Raw genomic sequence first — 19,508 nt, 5'->3', positions numbered from 1 at the left:
TGTCTATCATTTAAGGGGGCAGAGGCAATTGCAAGGGAATAGGTTAGTGAAGTTATCCTTTAAATGTTTATTTTATTATTGGGTTCGACTATGATATGGAAAAGATATGATATCTGAAAAACTTTTGACCAGTCAACTGGAATCATAAACGGGGTAGCCAATCAGGTGTTATTTATCAAAATTCATGGGTGGGTTTTGATTGGTCAAAACTCTTCCCATATCATATCCTTTCCGCATCATAGATTTATCCATTATTATTACATAGATGCCTATTTTAGTTTCCGTCCTTGATTCCCTACTTATTTTGAGTGTAAGGACTTATAAGTAATAGTATTTTTTATTAGCTCCAACTTCCACTTCTACAAATAACAAAAGGATTAATATCAATTACCTATTATTGTTTAATATGTGCAGGGTGTTGAAACTATAGATTCAAGCAAAGATTAAATATCATTGATTCATTAGCAAGTGTGCCCATAACAGTGAAGAAACTAATGAAGTAGAGTTTCTAATGAAAGATACAACATGTGGGAGATATAAAAACAGGAAAAAGTTGCAACTGTGTTAATGATCCCAATACTTCACATCCAATCGAGGAAGCAACCACAACCATATTGAATGAAGCAACTCTAGTGAAAGAGTGTCCACCCCACCTTGTTTGCAATGCACACATAAACTCCTAAACTTTGGAGCAAATCCAAGACGAAGAACCAATGGACCATTAAAAGAATTTTTGAAGTGCAAGTTGTTGCGAGTAGCCTAGTGAATGACCAGCAAGAAGTTTGGCCTCTCATATCCAAGTTGAACTTTTTATTGAATTACATTGTACAATATGTATGTAGGAGTTGTATTAGGGAATGGATTGGATGTCCAACCCTTTGGATATTTGCATTTGTATTTGGGGTTTGTTCTTCATTTTATAATAATGATATTCCCAATTTTAATACTAAGAAAAGAAGGATATTATTTGTTTCTTGTCACCCTTGCTTTATAGCTATTGGACTTTGTATTTGGTTTGTTGATTGTTATATTTAACAGACCAGATGGCTTTTAATAGACCTTGCACCATCCGGCACTATATATATTGGATGGTTTCTTTTACTTTCAAATTGCCAGTTAAAGTAATAAACTTCTATCACTCATGTGATCTAATAGTATTTACAATCTTAAATGCATCTAAAATATAATAGACTACATAGTTTTAACAAGCTTTCACATTTTTGACATTAAGTAAACTAGATGGTTTCTTTGACTTTCAAATTACTTGTTAAAGTGACAAACAAATATCACTCTAAGTGTCTAGTAGTATTTATAGCCTCAAATATATCTAAAAACCAGTACATAGCATGGTTCTATATGACTTTCAAATATGTACAGGCCATTCAATATTTAACAAACTATATGGTTTTTAATAGAGTTTTGCACTTCGATACTCTGTAGAACTGATGGTTTCTTGTAGTGAGCCACCCTATTATGCTTTCTAGTGGGTGGTGACTCCATCCATCTAGCCTTGAAGTGAATAGTTGGGCTTTTCTTAACATTGACACTTGTAATTTTGAATTATCAATTATAATTGCAAGCATCTATCACCCAAGTGATCTATTAGTATTTACACCATGAAATGCATCTAGAACCCAATAAGACCACACGGTTCTATATGATTCTCATAAGTGTACAATCCATCCGATGTTGAACAAACTGGATGGTATTTTACAAGCCTAAACACCCAACACTAAACAAATTGGATGGTTTCTTGTTATTTTGAATTATCAATTATAGTTGCAAACATCTATCTCTTAGGTGATCTATTAGTATTTACACCACCAAATGCATCTAGAACCCAATAGACCGCATGGTTATATATGATTCTCATAAGTGTACAATCCATCTGGCACTGAATAGACCGGATGGTGTTATACAAGCTTAGACACCATTCGACACTAAATAGACCAGATGGTTTCTTGTTATTTTGAATTACCAATTATAGTTGCAAATATCTATCACACCTAGGTGATCTAGAGGTAAATTCCTTTTCTTGATTTTCTAGCTTTATTTTTTAGAATAATTTAATATTAGTTAGTAGATATATAACAGATAATTTCATGCATTTACATATAAGATTTTTTTCTAGTTATAAGCATGTCTCAAGCTGAAACAACTCAAAGTCAACCAACTGTTCAAGGTGGTGGTGATCCATTAGAACAAGACTCTCAAATATCTAAATCCTAGGGGCTTAGGAAAAGAACATCTGAAGTTTTGAAAGATTTTTCTCTCAATAAAAGTGCAATTGGTGAATATCTTGCCATTTGTAATCATTGTAAACAAGACTTTAATGGGTCTAGTTCCAATGGCACCAGTCATTTGAGGAAACATTTGCTTAAATGCTTTAGGAAGAGGTGCAATGAAGGTGGTCAGCAAGTATTGTCAGTATCTAAAACTTCACAAGATATATCCACAAAGTTGCAAAACTTTAAATTTGATCAAGAGAAAAGTCGTAGGGATCTCACGGAAATGATCATTAAGCATGAGTACCGTTTTAATATGGTTGAACATGGGTATTTTCAGAAGTTTTGCAATAATCTTCAACCTATGTTTAGACTAGTTTCACACAATACAATTAGGGCTCACATAATGGCAGTGTACCAACATAAATAAAAGTTTTATAAATTTTTAGATAAGCTTTCTTGTAGGGTTGGTCTCACCACTTACATGTGGACAGTAGAGAACGAGAACATTGGGTATTGTTGCATCATTGCTCATTTTATTGATGATGATTGGGAGTTGCATAAAAAAATCATTTCTTTTGTGAAAATACCAACTCCTCATGATGCAAAGACTCTTAGTAAGGTTCTAATGGATAAGATGATGGAGTGGAATATCACTAAAAAGGTGGCTACCATAATACTTGACAATGCATCTACAAATGATGCTATGGTTAAGGAAATTAAGAGTTGCCTTGTTGGTCGACATTTACTTCCATTGTTTGGGGCATATTTTCATATCCATTGTTCAGCTCATATTTTGAATATAATTGCGCAAGATGGTTTAAAAGTCATAGGACATGTGCTTCAGAAAGTTCAAGAATCTATTAAATATGTTAATTCATCACAATCAATAGATCAAAAGTTTCATAATGCAATAAATCAAATAAAGGTGCAAGAAAAAAAGAAGCGTGCCCATGGATGTGGGAACTAGGTGGAACTCTACATATCTTATGTCAGAGTTTACTTTAGCACTTAGACTTTCTTTTTGTCATTTGGAGTAGATGGATTGTGACTACAAATAAAATCCATCTAAGGAGGAGTGGAAAATGGCATTAATTATTAAAAAAAAATGCTTAAAGATTTGCCATGATGCCACCAATAACTTCTCTGGGTTTAAATATCCAACTACAAATCTTTATTTTCAAGATGTTTGTGAAATTCATCTAAAATTTCTTGAATGGGTTAAAAGTGACCATGTGGAAATCATAATGATGGAAAATGAAATGAAGATAAAGTTTGACAAGTATTGGCATGAATGCAGTTTGATCTTAGACATTTCATTAGTTATTGATCCATGGTTTAAGATGGTACTAGTGAGGTTTTACTACACTAAGATTTATGGTAGTAATTATTCTTTTTACATTGGCAAGGTTAATCATGCACCGATAGATCTTTTTTTTTTTTTAATATGAAATTGATGACATGGATTCACTCATGAGGTGTGTTACTCCCTCAATTATTGGAGAAAATGATGGTTTGAATAATGATTCATTTGTTGATGCTAATGAATGTAGGAGACTTGTTCACATCTTTCGATAGTTGGTGTATGAGTGAATGCCCTAGTAATCAAATGCCACACCAAAAGTCAGATTTGGATCAATATTTGGATGAACCACTCTTTCCTAGAAATCCATATTTCAATATATTAAATTGGTGGAAAGTCAATACTCCAAAGTGTCCTGTACTCTCTAAGATGGCACGTGATGTATTGATGATCCTGTTTCAACTACTGCATCAGAGTCGGCATTCACAGGCATAGAGTTATTGATTCAAGATGTAGTTGCCTTTTTCCTAATATTGTTGAAGCCTTGATATGTGGACACGATTGGTTTCCGGATTTAGATATTAGTAAGTAAAGACACATTGTTTATTTGACTTCAGATTTATTTGATGGATATATTAATTCCTTTCAATGTTTTTTTTTTCTAGTATTAGAAAATACTACTTCAGAAAACAATACTTGATGGAGTTTAAGAGTTTTGATCATTATGAAATGGTAAGGAAAATTAACACAAACCAAGTGCTTTTATCTTTCATTATAATCATATGAATACAAGTATATTTTGATTATTTTTTCTTGTAGGAGTGGGAACTTGGATTAAAAGATTGGAAATGGGAAGATTGCAGTTGGAATTATTTTGGAGTCTTAGACTTGGTCGGTGGATTTGGAGTTGTCTTAACTCTTAACTATTGGATATTTTGTGGAGTCTTGAACTTTTAGAGATTTTATATATTTGTTTTTGTTCAAAATTGACTAATGGAATTGTTTATTGACACTTGAGAAACTTAATGTTTTTGAACTTTTAATGGTTTAATGGATTATAGACTTATGGTTTAAAGGTTTAATGAATGTTTGAGAAATTGTTAAAGTTTTAGTTCTTAAGGATTTAATTTAATGGATTGTCAATCATTCTTGAAGTATGCAGGTTTGAGGGAGGATTGTTTAATGGTTTCATTCTTGTAGTGATTTTATGAATGATTTAATGGGTTATGGAATATATAGGTTTGGCAACGAATACTTCTCTTTACCAATCCCTACACACCTGAACAAAGAAAAAGAGAAGATGGGGTAGAAGAAAAGAAAGCTTATCACAATTTAGATGCCACCCATGTGAACCTAGTACTGGGAGTACTAGATAAATGGACGGCTAGTAAGTGGGCTCTTGCTTAATTGCTGGATATTTCAATTATTGAATAAGGAGGCAGTTTGATTTCAAGATCACTCATATATGCAGGTTTGCTTATTTTTTTTCCATTAGGCTCCGTTTGGTTGGAGTGCGAATACAAATTTGTAGAGTGCAAAACAAAAATGTTTGGTTCATGTGAGTGCAAAGTGGTTCAAGATTTTTTTTTTTTTTGATGATTCAAAGTGGTTCAAGATTTACACACCCACTTTGCACTCATCTCATTTGTTTTGAAAGATGCAAATAAGAATACAATTTTTGTGGATGTTTGGCATTTCTATCAATGCAAATACAACTGTTTCTTGCTACCAAATGGTGTTCCAGCTACTCCCACCATTAAACAAATATAAAAAATAACAAGCTGCCCGGGCATACAATAGGCATAGAACAGGCACCTTGGTAAAAAATAGCAACATAAAAACAACCAGCTACTCCTACCATCAATGCAAATACAACGGTCTCTTCTACCAAATGGTGTTCCAGCTACTCCCACCATTAAACAAATATAAAAAATAACAAGCAGCCCGGGCATACAATAGGCATAGAACAGGCACCTTGGTAAAAAATAGCAACATGAAAACAACCAGCTACTCCTACCATCAATGCAAATACAACGGTCTCTTCTACCAAGTAAGCTAGTTTCTCTCTCTTCTTCACGCCAATGACAACTATTCTTTTTGAATAGGAACTATGGAGCTTCCACATAAAGGAACAAAAAAAAAAAAAATTAGTGACATAAACCATCCCGCATACATCAAAGTCTAGAAATAAAAGAATCCAATGGCCATGATGTTCTTCTCAATAGCCTCTTGAAAATGTTACACAACAAAATCTGTGTACACTCTCAAGGCCATCACGGCCGTTTCCATGTTTATGGGAGTTAAAAAATATGATTACATCTAAGCCCAAAGCTTAAGTAGATAAAATAAATTCCCAAAAGGGAAAGCAAACAGTAAAAAAAGCTAGATGAAAGAAGTCACTAGCAAGTGGCTATCCCAGAGGTATACTGAACATTACAATTGTAAAGTTTATGCCTATTACAGGGACCATTGTTCAATGGGTGAAAGGGAATTATTAAGCCATACCTCTCTCTCCCTTTCTCCCTCTTCCTAAAGGAAAGAATGTACTCCCCTATCCATGATTCCATAGATGGTTAGAAGAATAAATACAGCAGGCACATTGAATTTATCAACCTCAAGGGCTTAGGAGTTCCCACCTTGGGGTTGGAGTTAGGCTGCTGTACCATGCAGCCCCCCATGGGTTACATCACTCTCATCTCTTAGAAAATTTTCCCCTTGAAAATCAGTAAAAATGTCTAAAAGCTAATCCAGCTTGGTCCACATGAAGTTATAACAAGAAGCCAATATGACAAATAGCTGGGAGTAGGTTCTTGAAAATTGAACACCCTCGTCAAATCTAGCAACATATGTAACCAAAAATAGATAAAATAATATCAAGAGCATGGGAAATTTGTGAATAAACATTTTGCAACTTCTTATCTCATCCTTCAGACATATGCAGTACACAATAAACTGTAGGACTGAAGATGATAAAACAATACCTACAACATTTACAACATAAACCTTATTAAGCAAAAGCACTTTCATATCTCTCTCAAATCTTTCAAAATGATTCAAAGTCTTCAATACACCCTTAGATCTGCCACAAGTGAAATATTTCAAGAATGTGTTAGATATGTATTCAAATTTTGTACATCAACTGGGAAGTAATAGCTGTTGATCAAAAAAATAAAAAAACTGGGAAGTAATAGAAACTTAGCAATAGTAAACTCATTTTTCACCAATCATAAAAATGGTAGAATATATTAACATTTATTGATAACTGGGGTCCAGTGGTGCCATAAATCCTTGGACTATTTGTTTTTCATTAGTTTATTGATAAATGAGATGTTAAAAGGTTAACTAGTAATATATTAACATTTATAAAAAAAACAAAAGAATAACAGTAATATATTAGCAGCTAATTATATTATAACAGTTATTTGGCAGGTAACAAAAACTTTGTTGATTATCAGTTTCACTATGCAATTTTTTATATGCAGTATGAATGCACACACAACCATACATAGGCGGGTATATGATATAAAAGCTTGATGAGGGAGCCACTCACAGTGAAAATTTCCTTGACTTGCACTCGTTGAGTTTCTCATTTACAACAACTAAACCATCTCTATTATTTGAAACCCCTGAATCTGCAATTAACAGCTTGTCACTACTAAAGTGATAGAAATTGATTTCACAAAAAGAATCAAACAATATGGTGTGCAGTGCGGTGTTCAATGTTTATTGAAAAATTTCTGTTATTTATTAAAAAATCACAAAAAGAATCAAACAGTATAAACCTTACAATACATCCAGAGACATGGAAGTTTTTGGGAGAATACTAAGAGTTCAGGCATAAAATATTCATGAATATGTCCATATACCTCTTCTGTCCTTATATTCTCTTTTCTCTTTCTTGATTATCTACATTACAAATCAGGCTATAACTTTGGCTAACAGTAGAACTCTGGATACTCCATGAGTTTATACCAAAGCTTGCAGAGTGGCCTCAAATCATAGAGTGTGCGGGCCGGGATGTTCACCAGGATGTTGTAGATGATTTCCTCTGCTACATTTTCCAAATCCACTCTGCACTTCTTCCTACTCCTCTTTTCGCCGTTTTTAATCTTAGGATGCCATCACCCTGCTTTCGTCCACCTTCCTTACCTTTCGAATTTATAATCTGTTACATTTAGTTTTAATCAGAAAAGGAAATTCACAAACCATTACGAAAATGGCATGTCATTAAGAAAATAACAACAACAAAAACGAAGAACGAAGGAATCAAGTTATGAAGATGCAGACTTGCAGAAGAAGGAATCAAGAAGGAATAAGAGGAGGGATCTGGAAATGGCTGCACTCCATTTCACATAATGGATGAACACAGTGCAAATCTGAACCGAAGGAAGATTCGAGAAAACCCATAGGACGAAGAAATATCAGACATACCTCTCAGGGATTTGGAGTTCAGATCTCTCTTCCGACGAGGGAAGTGACCTAAAAACGAAAAGAAAATCAAAATGAGAGTTCAGATCTCTCATTACCTCGACAGATGGATGGATTTGGAGTTCAGATCAATCTTACCTCTATCGCAAACGCATAACCTTTCTTCTCTATCGAACGCTCGAAGAGAAAACAGTTGGAAACCTGCTTATTTACTTCGACCAAAATCGTGGCACAATTTCCTCCGTTTTTTATAAAGCAATAGTTTCACCTATTTTCGATGCAAACCTTGGCTATGCACATTTTTGCATCGAAAATAGGCATATTTTTGAATTCTTACCAAACGAATGCAAATCTAAACCGAAATGCAAATTTACAACGGTTCAGATTTGCACTCCAACCAAACGCAGCCTTAGCTTCAATTTAATTGCTATTATTTTGTTTTTAGTAAAGTTAAACTGAAACTGTATATGATTGTAGGCTATTTACAGATTGATTTTTAGTAAGATTATATAAATACAATAGATTTTTTTTTGACAAATATCCTACTAATATTCTGATAACAAGTTATTGAAGAAAATGTTCTTTTTCTTATCAAACTAGCATCAAGTAAGTCCTTTTTCGCTGATGTATTCATTAGGAATATTAATTAATTAATTAATATAGATTTTTATTAATATAAAATATTTTATAAAAAACCATGGTTTTTAAAAACGAATCGGTGATCAAATTGGTCAGGGTCCAGTTACCGGTTCAAATGGTCCGACCGTTCGCTCCGAATGACTGGCCCATTCTGACAAAAATAAAATAAAATAAAAAAAATTTAAAAAATTAAAAAAATTGGAAAAAGATCAAAACCATTCGAATGATTAATCGGCCGGTTCAGTGGTTTACTGACCAAAATCAATTGTTTTGGGGAAAAGCGGTTTTGGAGGAAAACGGAACTGTGACCGATTCCTGGTTTTTTTCGGTCTGACTATCCGGTTCGATCTGATTTTGAAAACAGTATAAAAAACTACAAGTCTTACCATTTTAAGTATGGGTTTTTATTTAATTGGGTCCAATTGGATTAGACCCGATTGTTTCAATTGGCCCATCGGTTCAGTACCGGTTGTGAAATAATAGAACCAATCGGGTCTGATTCGGTTCTAGTACTATCGATTTTAACAACGGGTTCGAAACGGTTCTACCCTATACTGAACCAAATTTAGACCGTTGACAGCCCTAATATGAAGTTACATCTGTCTCCACAAATTGTGCCCCAAAAACGTCCCACAACACATCCTAACCGTATATTGATAACATCTCCCAATCTAATTTGAGATGACTATATGAGACGCTTTTGGGGCGCGTGGGGAAGATGTTCTCATATGACTATAATTACGGAAGATGTTCTCCTAATGATAATATGAGGGTTAATGGGTAACCCTCGATCCAAACCCAACTAAAATGGATGGATTTGGCTGGGTTTTCAAGTGTGTTGGTTGGGTGGATCAAATGGGTGGGGTCCAAGTTGTCGGGTCTAGGACTCTCTGGACCGAAACACCCCATCCAAGTTGCAAATGCTATTGGCAAGCATACTCCAAGTTACCGTCACCGTTTTCTCCAAGCTTCAACTTCATCACCAGTTTGATTGCAAAACCTATCAATCAGCAGGAAAAAAAGGTTTTCTCAGAGTTTCGATCATCATCTTATTCCTTTTTCCATTTCTTCGCATATATTCATATTTGCTTTCTAATATCTTAGGGTTTCAATTACTATCAATTAAAATATCCTTAGTTTGCTTGACAGGTCTAGATTGAAACTAGCAAGAACCAACAAAAGAAAGAGAAGATGGACGCGGACGAGGAAGATTTTGTCTTCTATGGGACTCCAATTGAACGAGAAGAGGAGATGACAAGCCGGAAGAAGAAAGCGGTCGCAGAGGCGACAGGCCAAATGCGAGCTCTTCCTCCATGGAAGCAAGAGGTGTTATTTCCTAATTGATTATCATTTATTGTTATTCATAGAACGAAGTGAATTTCTAATTAGAAGCACAATTTATTCTTTCCATAATTTGGATTAATGGGTGTGATTAAAAAAATCTACTCAGATGCTTAAGTGTTTTATTTTACATTTTTTTCTTCATTTGGGTATGGCAAATTTGTAACTTTCAGGTCAGGGATGAGGAAGGACGAAGAAGATTTCATGGAGCATTTACGGGAGGATTTTCAGCTGGTTATTACAATACTGCTGGTTCAAAAGAGGGTATATCGTTATTCTCCATTGAGATTTTATAATGATTCTTCGTGGTTTAGTGTCTGAAGTTATTGAGAATGGCGAATCTAGTAAACTTGATTATCGAAATGCAGGATGGACTCCACGGTCGTTTACGTCATCAAGGAAGAACAGAGCTGAAGTGAAGCAGCAGAGCATATTTAACTTCTTGGATGATGATGAGAAAGCTGTATGCTCTGATATTCATATTCCATTGCTTTGATCTCTTGGTATACACATACACACACTAAACGTTGTACATGCATGTACCAGCGTGTAAAGAAATTTGAATGCATATATATAGTATGCGCATATGCACATTTACATGCTTACATGTCATATATATATATATTCCCTATATTCCCTCAGTTGTATTTGTGATTGATTTTGTTATTTAAATTTGTCTATTATTGGCATTTATCCTTTCAAACAAACAGTCTAGGAGCTCTTATCATCTATAAATTTTTAAATGGTTTGCAGTCCCATGACTATTAAAGCTTTATTTTTTTTTGCCATTATCAGTGGTTATTCATTCTGTTATAGGAATTGAGTCATTCAGTGCAATTTTAGCTTTCAGTTGGATATTTGAGGACTGTTTAGCATTAATTCCTTGAAACTGGACTTCACAAATTGTTATCAAACAGGGCAAGGTGCCAACTGGCTGGTTGGTAAGGTCTCCTGCTGGTTTGTAGCGAAGACTTAGGATTGAATCCCACCTACACCAGGGTTGGAGGGGTTATGGGTTTGGGGGATGGGCTACCCCTGTTGTGTAGCCCCATGGAGCCAAAAAAAAAGTTATCAAACAGACACATGGTAGGAGCTACTTGGGAGAAGTGTATGTTACATTGTTACTCCATATAAAATAAATATGTATAACTAGTTGTATGGCTTTAATATAATTTCCTTGATGACTGCATTAAAACAACTTCTAAATACAGATTACTTTAGTTGGTATTATGAGGTTTATATGGTCCAGACAAGGACATCGGTGCTTTAAATGTATTTCACTAAAATTTGCTTCTCACCATTGCAGAAGAATCAGAATTAACAGGCACTATTTTCTCTAATATGTAACATAAAATGGTATTACTATGACAATAGTTAGATCTACCATATGGGTTCTTGCCAACATGCTATGTACAAAGTACAAACTATAAAAGATAAAGGAGAGAACATAATGGGCTAAAAATAGGGCTGTCAACAGACTATTAAAGTCTAATATCCAATTTGACTCTGAATCCCATTATCCCGGATTTGGATGTTAAAACTTGCATTTGATTAATAATTGGATGAGATGCAGATTTAACCCCATCTGATCCGATTAAAATCCAAATCTGATAAAAGAGTATTATTAATTTATTATATATGTAGTATGATTATGTGATATATATATATATGTAGTGTGTTTATAAATGGTAAATTTAATATTTTATATTTGCATACATTTTTATACATGTATACATGTAACCATTAAAAGTAATTAGTTTTTTAAGACTTTTTATTTATTGTCATTTTAAACACAATAAAGAAAAATCTGGATCCAATCCAAAAACCCAAAATGCTGGACTTGGATCCAGGGGTTTGATAATCGGATCGGATGTGGATTTAGCTGGATCCAATTCAAATCCAATCCGTTTACAGCCCTAGATGAAAAGGATCCTAGAAGGAAAACGACCAGAGCATTGTTAGCCTCACACTAAAGTTGATGAAAATTAACCTTTTGAAATGTTGTAGAGTGGGGATCACTCTAGAACTAAAGGAGTTTTGGGGGGGGGGGGTCTGCTAGTGTTTTAGGGTTTGTGGTGAGACCTCTTCATGGCAAATATTTGGATTACATTTGGGGGGGGGGGGAAACTGAGGGAGGCATTTCTTTTGGGATGCAATAGTGGAAAGATTCTCTCTCTCTCTCTCTCTCTCTCTCTTTTGGATCAGTGAACGATTCTCTTTTTTTGAAGAGGTAAAGTATTGTATTAGATTCAAAAGTATAAGGTCCTATACAAAGAGAATCTGTACAAGCGCAACCAGAACTAGGAAACCCCAAAAAAGTCAACCCTCAAAAGAGAACCGGAACTATAAACATCTCTATGTATATCAGAAGGAGATAATTAGATCCTAAGCTCTTCTATTATAAAATTAATAACCCAGCCTCAGTCTTAGCTTTTTGCTCAAAAACCTTACAGTTTCGTCCCTACCAGATAGCCCAACACTGCAGATGGTTTGACAGATCAAACTTGTTTCCCTTCTTTAGACATGCCAGGCACTCTCCATCCAGCTAGCACAGAAGAGATTGTTTTTGGCCAGCACCAACTCAGATTAATGGCCCTAAGAATCCTGTGTAAATTGAATGGTGAGACTGTTTTCCACCTTCTTATATCTTGCCCTTTTGTCAGTTTTATTTGGAATTGGTTTACTTCCCTTTTTGGGTGCAGGTGGTCCTCTCCTGACAGGGTGGAAGGCTTATTCAGCCCTAATGGTATCAATGGTATGACTAGGAGGGGAAGGATTCTTTGGAAATGCACTCGAGCAGCAATACTTTGTATCATCTGGGAGGAAAGCAATGATAGGATATTTGAAAGTAAAGAAAAATGCAAGGAAGCTTTAGTTGAAACAATAACATTGAGGGTGGCTCATTGGGTAAAAAGTTTGAAGCTGTTTTCAGCCTTCAAGGTTGAAGATTTTTTCAGGGTTTGGGGACTTATTGCTGCTTCATCATCTATGAGACGACAGTTTGTTGAGACTTGGTCCCCTCCAACAGAGGGTTGGAAGAAGCTAAATTTTGATGGGAGTTGTGTGGATAACCCGGGCCCTTCAGGCATTGAGGGGGTCATTAGAGACGAAAATGGTTCCATCATTGCCCTTTACTCCGGTTCGGTGGAGGTAGGTGATGTGACAAGGGCAGAGTTTCTAGCTGCAGTATATGGGGTTGAGAAGGTCAAAGAGTTGGGGATCAATAGGCTGATCATCGAGGGAGATTCAAAAACTGTGATAAAATGGTTGCAGAAAGGTGAAGGGGTGACATGGCAGTTGAAGAATGAATTCAAAAGATTTAAATGGATGTCAAGGAACTTGTCAGTTCAGGTGAGATGGGTAAGGAGATTTGCCAATAGTCTGGCAGATAGCTTAGCAAAGCAAGGGGTTCACAGAACAGATATGTTTTGGGCACACTTGTAATCTGTACTGGGTCAGCTTGCTATGCTGATTTCTTTTGTATCTTATTATTGTATCCTAAAGTATTTTAATCAATAACAGTTTCAAAGTTATTGATAAAAAAAAAAAAGAAAATGGTGCCAAACTCCTGTTGAGAACTTGCAGTGGATAAACAGATGACTTAAAGACTCAGTTTGTTGATTGCACAAGGGGCAGAGCAAGTCTGGTAAGGTAAAGCCTCTTCTCATCGGCATCTCTTTGGTAAGGCATTTCTTCTTGGCAGCTACCAAGGTGAAAAGCTTGACTTTTAGAGGGGCAGTTACTCTTCAAATGGCCTTGAAAGGGAAGGGCTATTAAATTTCACCCAGGAGCCCCCAGTAACAGGACCCGACTGAAAAGCTTTCAGATTTTGCCTATTTCCAACATCTAGAGTCCTCAGAATGCAACTCAGGGTGCTGATTCTGAAGCAAAGACAGAAGCTTTGCCACCTGATCCAACTCCCAATCATTGAAATTCCTTCTGAAAACTGGAGAGCAAACTAAGTTGTCTCCTTCCTGAACGAGGCAATCAGCCACAGAAATTTGAGGGTCATCTGCTGCAACTGCAACAAACAAAGAAGGAAAACTCTCTTTTAAAATAGTATTACCACACCAAGGGTACAGCCAAAACCTCAGTCTTCTTCCATTTCCAACTCTATAGGAAATGCCATTCAAGAAATGAGGGTAAGCTCTAGAAATTCCTTTCCAAATGCTAAACCCGTAGGAGGGAAGAGAGCCACCTTCGTCCCACCCAGTGTTAATGAAGCCATATTTGTCAACGATTACTTTTCTCCATAATTCTTGTGGTTCACTTGAAAATCTCCAGAACCAGCTTCCCAAAAGTGCCAAATTAAACACTTTCACCTTTCTAAAATGCCCGACCCTCCTTGAGAAATGGGTTTATAGATCTCATCCCAGTTCACCAGATGGTATTTAGAAGAGTGCTTTCATCCAAGGCACAGAAAATCCCTCATTCTTAGTTTTCCTCGCTACCTCCTATGGCACTAAGAAGAGAGACATAAAATTACATGGAAGACTAGCCAGAATGCTCTTAACTAAGACAGGCTTTCCCCCTTTAGAAAGATATCTAACTTTCCAAGAAGCCAACTTGTTGTCACTCTTCTCCAAAATAGGATTCCAAGTGGTGCTTGAATTTCATTTTCCCCCCAAAGGAAAACCTAAATACTTTGAAGGAAAGCTACCTATTTTGCACCCCAAAATATCAGCCAAGGCTTACAAGTTTGGAACTTCACTAACTGGTAAAATCTCACTTTTGGAAAAGTTGTCCTTTAAACTAGAGACCACCTCAAACCAATAAAGCAAGAAGTGAAGTTTAAGATCTGGTTCAGTGATGCCTCACAAAAGAAGAGAGTATTGTTGGCAAATTGCAATAGAGAAGTCTTAGAGCCTCCATTACAAACCTCAAAACCTTCCAGAAGACCCATCTTTGAAGCTTTTCCTGCCAATCTGCTAAATCTTCCATGACTATCAAAAACAATAAAGGTGATACTGAATCACCTTGTCTAAGCCCCCTTGAACTTTTGGACCTTCCTTTGGCTGCCCCGTTTATGAGGATGGAGAAACTAGTAGTAATGCAAACTTTCATCTAATTTCTCCACCTCTGGCCAAAATGTAATCTGTCCATCAAGTAGTCTAGGAAAGCCCGGTTTACATGATTGTAAGCCTTTTCTAGGTCGATCTTGCACACCAAACCCTTACAGCCACTCCTAGATCTCAAGTCAATAAGCTCATTTGCAATGAGAATGCTGTCATGAATGCACTTGTTGTAGATAAAAACACCTTGAAAGATGGAGATGACAGAACTCATTACCTTCCTTTAGTCTTGTTGCCAGCACTTTAGCCAAATCTTATACACACTTCCAATCAGACCGATTGGTTTGAAATCTTTAAGCTTGACAGCACCACTTTTCTTGGTGATTAAGGAAACAAAAGTTGCATTGAGGTTCCTTTGAAGGGCTGCTGAGTTAATAGTGGAAAGATTCTTTTTTTTTTTACCAGATTTAAATATAATTATGATTTTATGTTAATAGCGGAAAGATTCTCCAAGCAACTACCTAATAAAAGAAAACCATATTTTCCTAGAAATTCCCTTATCAAATCAACTTTTTTTTTTTTTTTTCCAAACTCCCAGTCTACTTCATATTTGTTTTTAGGGCTTCCATGAAAGAAATGATAATAATTGAAAAAAATTATTAGAGAATTTTTTGTGGGAACTAGGGAAGAGAAAAAAGATCACCTAGTCAAGTTGGATTTTCTGTGCAAAAATAAAGCTAATGGGGGTTTGTTAGGTTAAAGAGTAATAATACAGATTTCTATCTGTTTTTTAGGGTTCCCATGAAAGTAGTGAAAAGAATTGAAAAAAATAATTAGAGATTTTTTTTGGGAAACTGGGGTAAGAGAGAAAGAAACACATCCTCAAGCTGGATTTTCTGTGCAAAAATAAAGCTAGTAGGGTTTGTTTGGTTAAAGGATAAGAATACAGCTCTCCTTGGTAAGTGGTGTGGAGATTCCTCATTGAATATTTGTCTTTCTGGCATTTGGTGAAATAGATGGGATTTGAGAATTGGGACCCCCTAGAAGTGTCATTCTATGGTGCCCTGACTGCCCTCAAAAAGCCATTAGGGTAATTTACTCTATTTTCATGAGATACATTAGGTGTGGTTTGATTTTGCGTCAGGGTAAACTTTTGGGAAGATATTTGGTAGGGGTAACAATCTCTTTGTCAAACCTTATCCTAGAGTTTTTGTGTTTTTTTTTTTTTTTTTCAAGTCCTTGCATGCCACCCTAATTTTGTTCTAACCTTTTCCTGTCAAGTCATTTAGGACAGTCCAACTCCCCCAAGGATCAAGTCCTTTTGCTGGGAGGTTGTGTTGCAGATTATTAACACTTATAACATGCTCCGAAAGGGAAGGAAAACCTGGTGCCTATCCCCTCAAATTTGCATCCTATGCCACCCCAATTTTGGTGCTTTTTGGTCTCTGCCCTTTAGCATTTTTGATATATTTACTTTATGAGTTCCACCTTTACACACCAAAGGGGGAAATTATGTGGCAATGTACCAGGGCAGCAGTACTGATGTGCAGCTTCTGATAGACTTCATTTTCGTTAGAGTGGCACATTGGGTTCTAAGATAAGGAGTTTAAGGGTGTCACTATGTATGAGATTTGTGTGGTTGCCAGTATGTAGCAAGCTACTCCAGTGGTAGACAACAAAGAAATGATGTTTGGGAGATGCCGGAGGCAGGGACAAAGAAAGTAAACATTGATAGTTTCTCTTTAAGCATGAGGGAAGTATTCTACTTAGACACTTAGGGCCTGCAGATGAAGGCATTTCCCTCTTTTTTTTGGTATCTTCCTTCAAAACTGAGTTGCTCACTTTATTGCAAGTTCTTTATTTATTTATTTATTTTTTTTGAGAAATGAGTAATGCAATAAAATAAGCAAAAGATTTACAAACCCTGCTCAAAAAGAAATTGATGCAGGGAAGAGAAAAACAAAAGCTGATGTGTTAGGGCTGCAGTTTGTTGGACTGTTTGGGAGGAGAGGAATTCACGGATTTTTTCCGATAAGGAGAGAAGCTTGGAAGTAATTTTGGAGGTTATTCATATTAGGGTGATACATTGGTTGAAAACTTTGGACTTGTTTGCAGATTTCTTAGTTGATGAGTTGCTAAGGAATTGGAAGGAGATTGCAGAATCAGCTTCAGCTAAAAAGGCTTCAAGTTCCTGCTGGACCCCTCCACCTCATGGTTTTACTAACCTGAATTTCGATGGCAGCAGTATGGGCAATCCAGGGCCCTCCGGAATAGGGGGAGTGATAAGAGATGAAAACGGGAATCTGTTAGCTATATATTCTGGTCCAATTGGGGTGGGAGATTCTTTGAGGGCTGAGATACTAGCAGCCCTTGAAGGGGTACGAAGGGTCAAGGACATGAATATTAATAAATTGATCATAGAAGGAGATTATGAAATTGTGGTGAACTGGCTAAAAGAGGATAACTCTAGGCTCTGGAATTACAGCAATGAAAAGAGGAAATTTAAGTGGCTGACTAAGGACATTGAAATTCAATGTACATGGGTAAAGAGAAGTGCAAATTCATTGGCAGATGGTCTAGCTAGGCAAGGGGTGAACAGGAACTTTATGTTTTGGGCTGTGCTGTAATTGCTTTACATTTTGGGTGTACATTGGTTGTATTCGGGAGTTAAGATTGTTTAGCTCCTTTGCTTTGTAATTTTCAATACTTCAATAAAATTCACTGTTATTGATAAAAAAAGCTGATTATATATCTGATCTAGATACAAAAAGATTTCTATGATAAAAAAAAGAACTGAAAGGTATATCCTTTAACTGTCTATCATTGCAGACCAAGAATAGATTCTTCCCCATAAGCTTTTTAGAATTGTATCCTCCGAATTGCACTTGTTTTCAAAGATTCTCCTATTTCTTTCCAACCAAATAGACCAAATTACTGCTTCTGGGATCACTTCCCACAAAACTTTCCCTCTCTTGGACAGACCCCTGCCAGCACTCCAACAAAGAGATCAGATCTTTTGGGAAACAGAAGTTAACTTCAAACAGCCTCAAGGCTTTTCCTCATATCCAGCCAGCAAGTTCGCAATGAATGAACAGATTGTATATCTGAGGCTTATGTGGATGACTCCATGGCATAGTTTTCAAGTAGGGGGTGCAAGTTGGGTACCTGATTTGAAGATTTTGCACTGCATGAGGCCTAGATTTCGGGGCCAGGCCTGTTTAAAAATTGACAAAATCCCAACCTGAGCCTGCCCAAGTTGCACTCCTATTTTCAAGGTGCCAAGGTGAGGTTGGGGGGTGGGGGGGCTCTTCACCTAGGCAATGGATTTTTTTTTTTTTTAAATAAAAATCATGAATTCTAGGGTAACTCTCTAGGTTCCATAGCAACCAACAATCATCTTTCAATTATAATCCTCTATAACCTTCGTAACAAAGTATGAACTTTGTATTAAAACATAGAAAATCAACATGTTCATGAGAAGAAAAAGAAGAAAGAAATCTATCAAACAATAAAAAAGAAAAGAAAAAGAAGAAAGAAAAGAAAATCCAGAATGTTTTCATTGGACAAAAATTTAAGTTCTTCCTTGCTTATCGGGTTAGGTTTTGAAGTTCTTGAGGGTTCAAGACATCATACGCCAACATGTGTGTTGATTGAACACTAACAAATAAGAAGGTAATAAAAAAGTTAGTGTATAAACCCACAAAATGAATAATGTAGTTTGATAATGTCTTTATTATTATTATTATTGTTGTTGTTGTTGTTGTTATTATTATTATTATTATTAGGGTCATTTACTAAAACCTACCCTATAGTTTGTGTTTTAGTAAAACACCCCTGTAGTTTGCAATTGATTTACTTAATTGACCTTCCATTAGGTGACAGTAGAAAATGACAGTTTTGACCCTAATGTCTAATTGAATAAATGTAATCAAATGAAAATAAAATTAAAAATACCATTTTTGACCCTAATAAGACACAAGAAACCACTCTATTTGGCTCTCTGTGGTCTTTTTCTTCTTCTGTATGAAGAAGTGTTGGGGTGCTTTGACTTGCCATGGGTACTTTGTCACCTAGGTGTGTCGCCTTGACAACTATGCTTTAGGTTAGTTATACATTTCCTTCTATTTGAGTCCATCCACAAATACTATGGTTCTCATGAATCAAAGGACACTAATTTTTGATGCAACTCTAAGGATTTGTTTCCTAAGAAAAAAAAGGATAGTTTTGAGCTTTGGAGTTTTGTCCTCTTGTTTCCAGAGTAATATACTAATTGTCTTTGTACTTTAAGCTTTTCCTCTTTTATGGAGAACCCCTGCTGTAGCTTGTTTCTTCCTTTTCACTAACAAATTTATCTTACTTATCCATCCTATGTGATTGTTAGATTGCTTGCTCATCTAAGGTTCTAAGTTTGTTTAATATTGACTCCATCGTTTCTCTTGTTTGATCTTAAGGAATTGGAAGGCCGTTCCTTAGGGACGTCTTTGCAGTTTGATACATTTGGATTTACAGCTGCAGAGCTTGCTCGCAAACAAGCTGAGAAGGAACAACAGAAGAGGTTTT

At 35.9% G+C, this 19,508-nt stretch overlaps 1 protein-coding gene and 1 long non-coding RNA gene across 9 annotated transcripts in view; one reads left to right on the top strand and one right to left on the bottom strand.

The window, feature by feature from the left end:
* Window positions 1-5,192: 5,192 nt before the first annotated feature.
* Window positions 5,193-8,244, bottom strand: LOC104603091 (uncharacterized). 6 transcript variants are annotated; one of them, XR_736152.3, is made up of 6 exons: window positions 8,095-8,244; window positions 7,960-8,007; window positions 7,395-7,693; window positions 7,079-7,160; window positions 6,510-6,607; window positions 5,193-5,644 (listed from the first exon to the last, which is right to left on the bottom strand). It is a non-coding gene; the product is annotated as an uncharacterized LOC104603091 (long non-coding RNA). The 6 variants fall into 6 exon arrangements; XR_736153.3 differs by having other exon boundaries at window positions 5,193-5,636; XR_736151.3 differs by lacking the exon at window positions 5,193-5,644 and having other exon boundaries at window positions 6,378-6,607; window positions 8,095-8,241.
* Window positions 8,245-9,483: 1,239 nt separating this feature from the next.
* The window catches only part of TGH (SWAP (Suppressor-of-White-APricot)/surp domain-containing protein), a 64,868-nt gene continuing 54,843 nt past the window's right edge, over window positions 9,484-19,508 (top strand). The window contains exons 1-5 of one of the 3 annotated variants that reach the window (XM_010267038.3): window positions 9,484-9,618; window positions 9,745-9,921; window positions 10,110-10,200; window positions 10,305-10,399; window positions 19,400-19,503. In XM_010267038.3, the coding sequence (XP_010265340.1) occupies window positions 9,787-9,921; window positions 10,110-10,200; window positions 10,305-10,399; window positions 19,400-19,503 (425 nt within the window). In that variant the 5' untranslated portion in view covers window positions 9,484-9,618; window positions 9,745-9,786. Of the gene's footprint in view, window positions 9,619-9,732; window positions 9,922-10,109; window positions 10,201-10,304; window positions 10,440-19,399; window positions 19,504-19,508 lie in introns of those variants that run through there. The other 2 variants (XM_010267039.3, XM_088903351.1) reach the window with 2 other exon arrangements.

Source organism: Nelumbo nucifera, chromosome 4 (assembly GCF_055504915.1).
Source record: "Nelumbo nucifera cultivar China Antique chromosome 4, China Antique-T2T, whole genome shotgun sequence".
In the NCBI taxonomy this organism is placed as follows: Eukaryota; Viridiplantae; Streptophyta; class Magnoliopsida; order Proteales; family Nelumbonaceae; genus Nelumbo; species Nelumbo nucifera.
The sequence above is the reverse complement of the archived record's forward strand: the minus strand, read 5'-3'. Positions and strand labels throughout refer to the sequence as shown.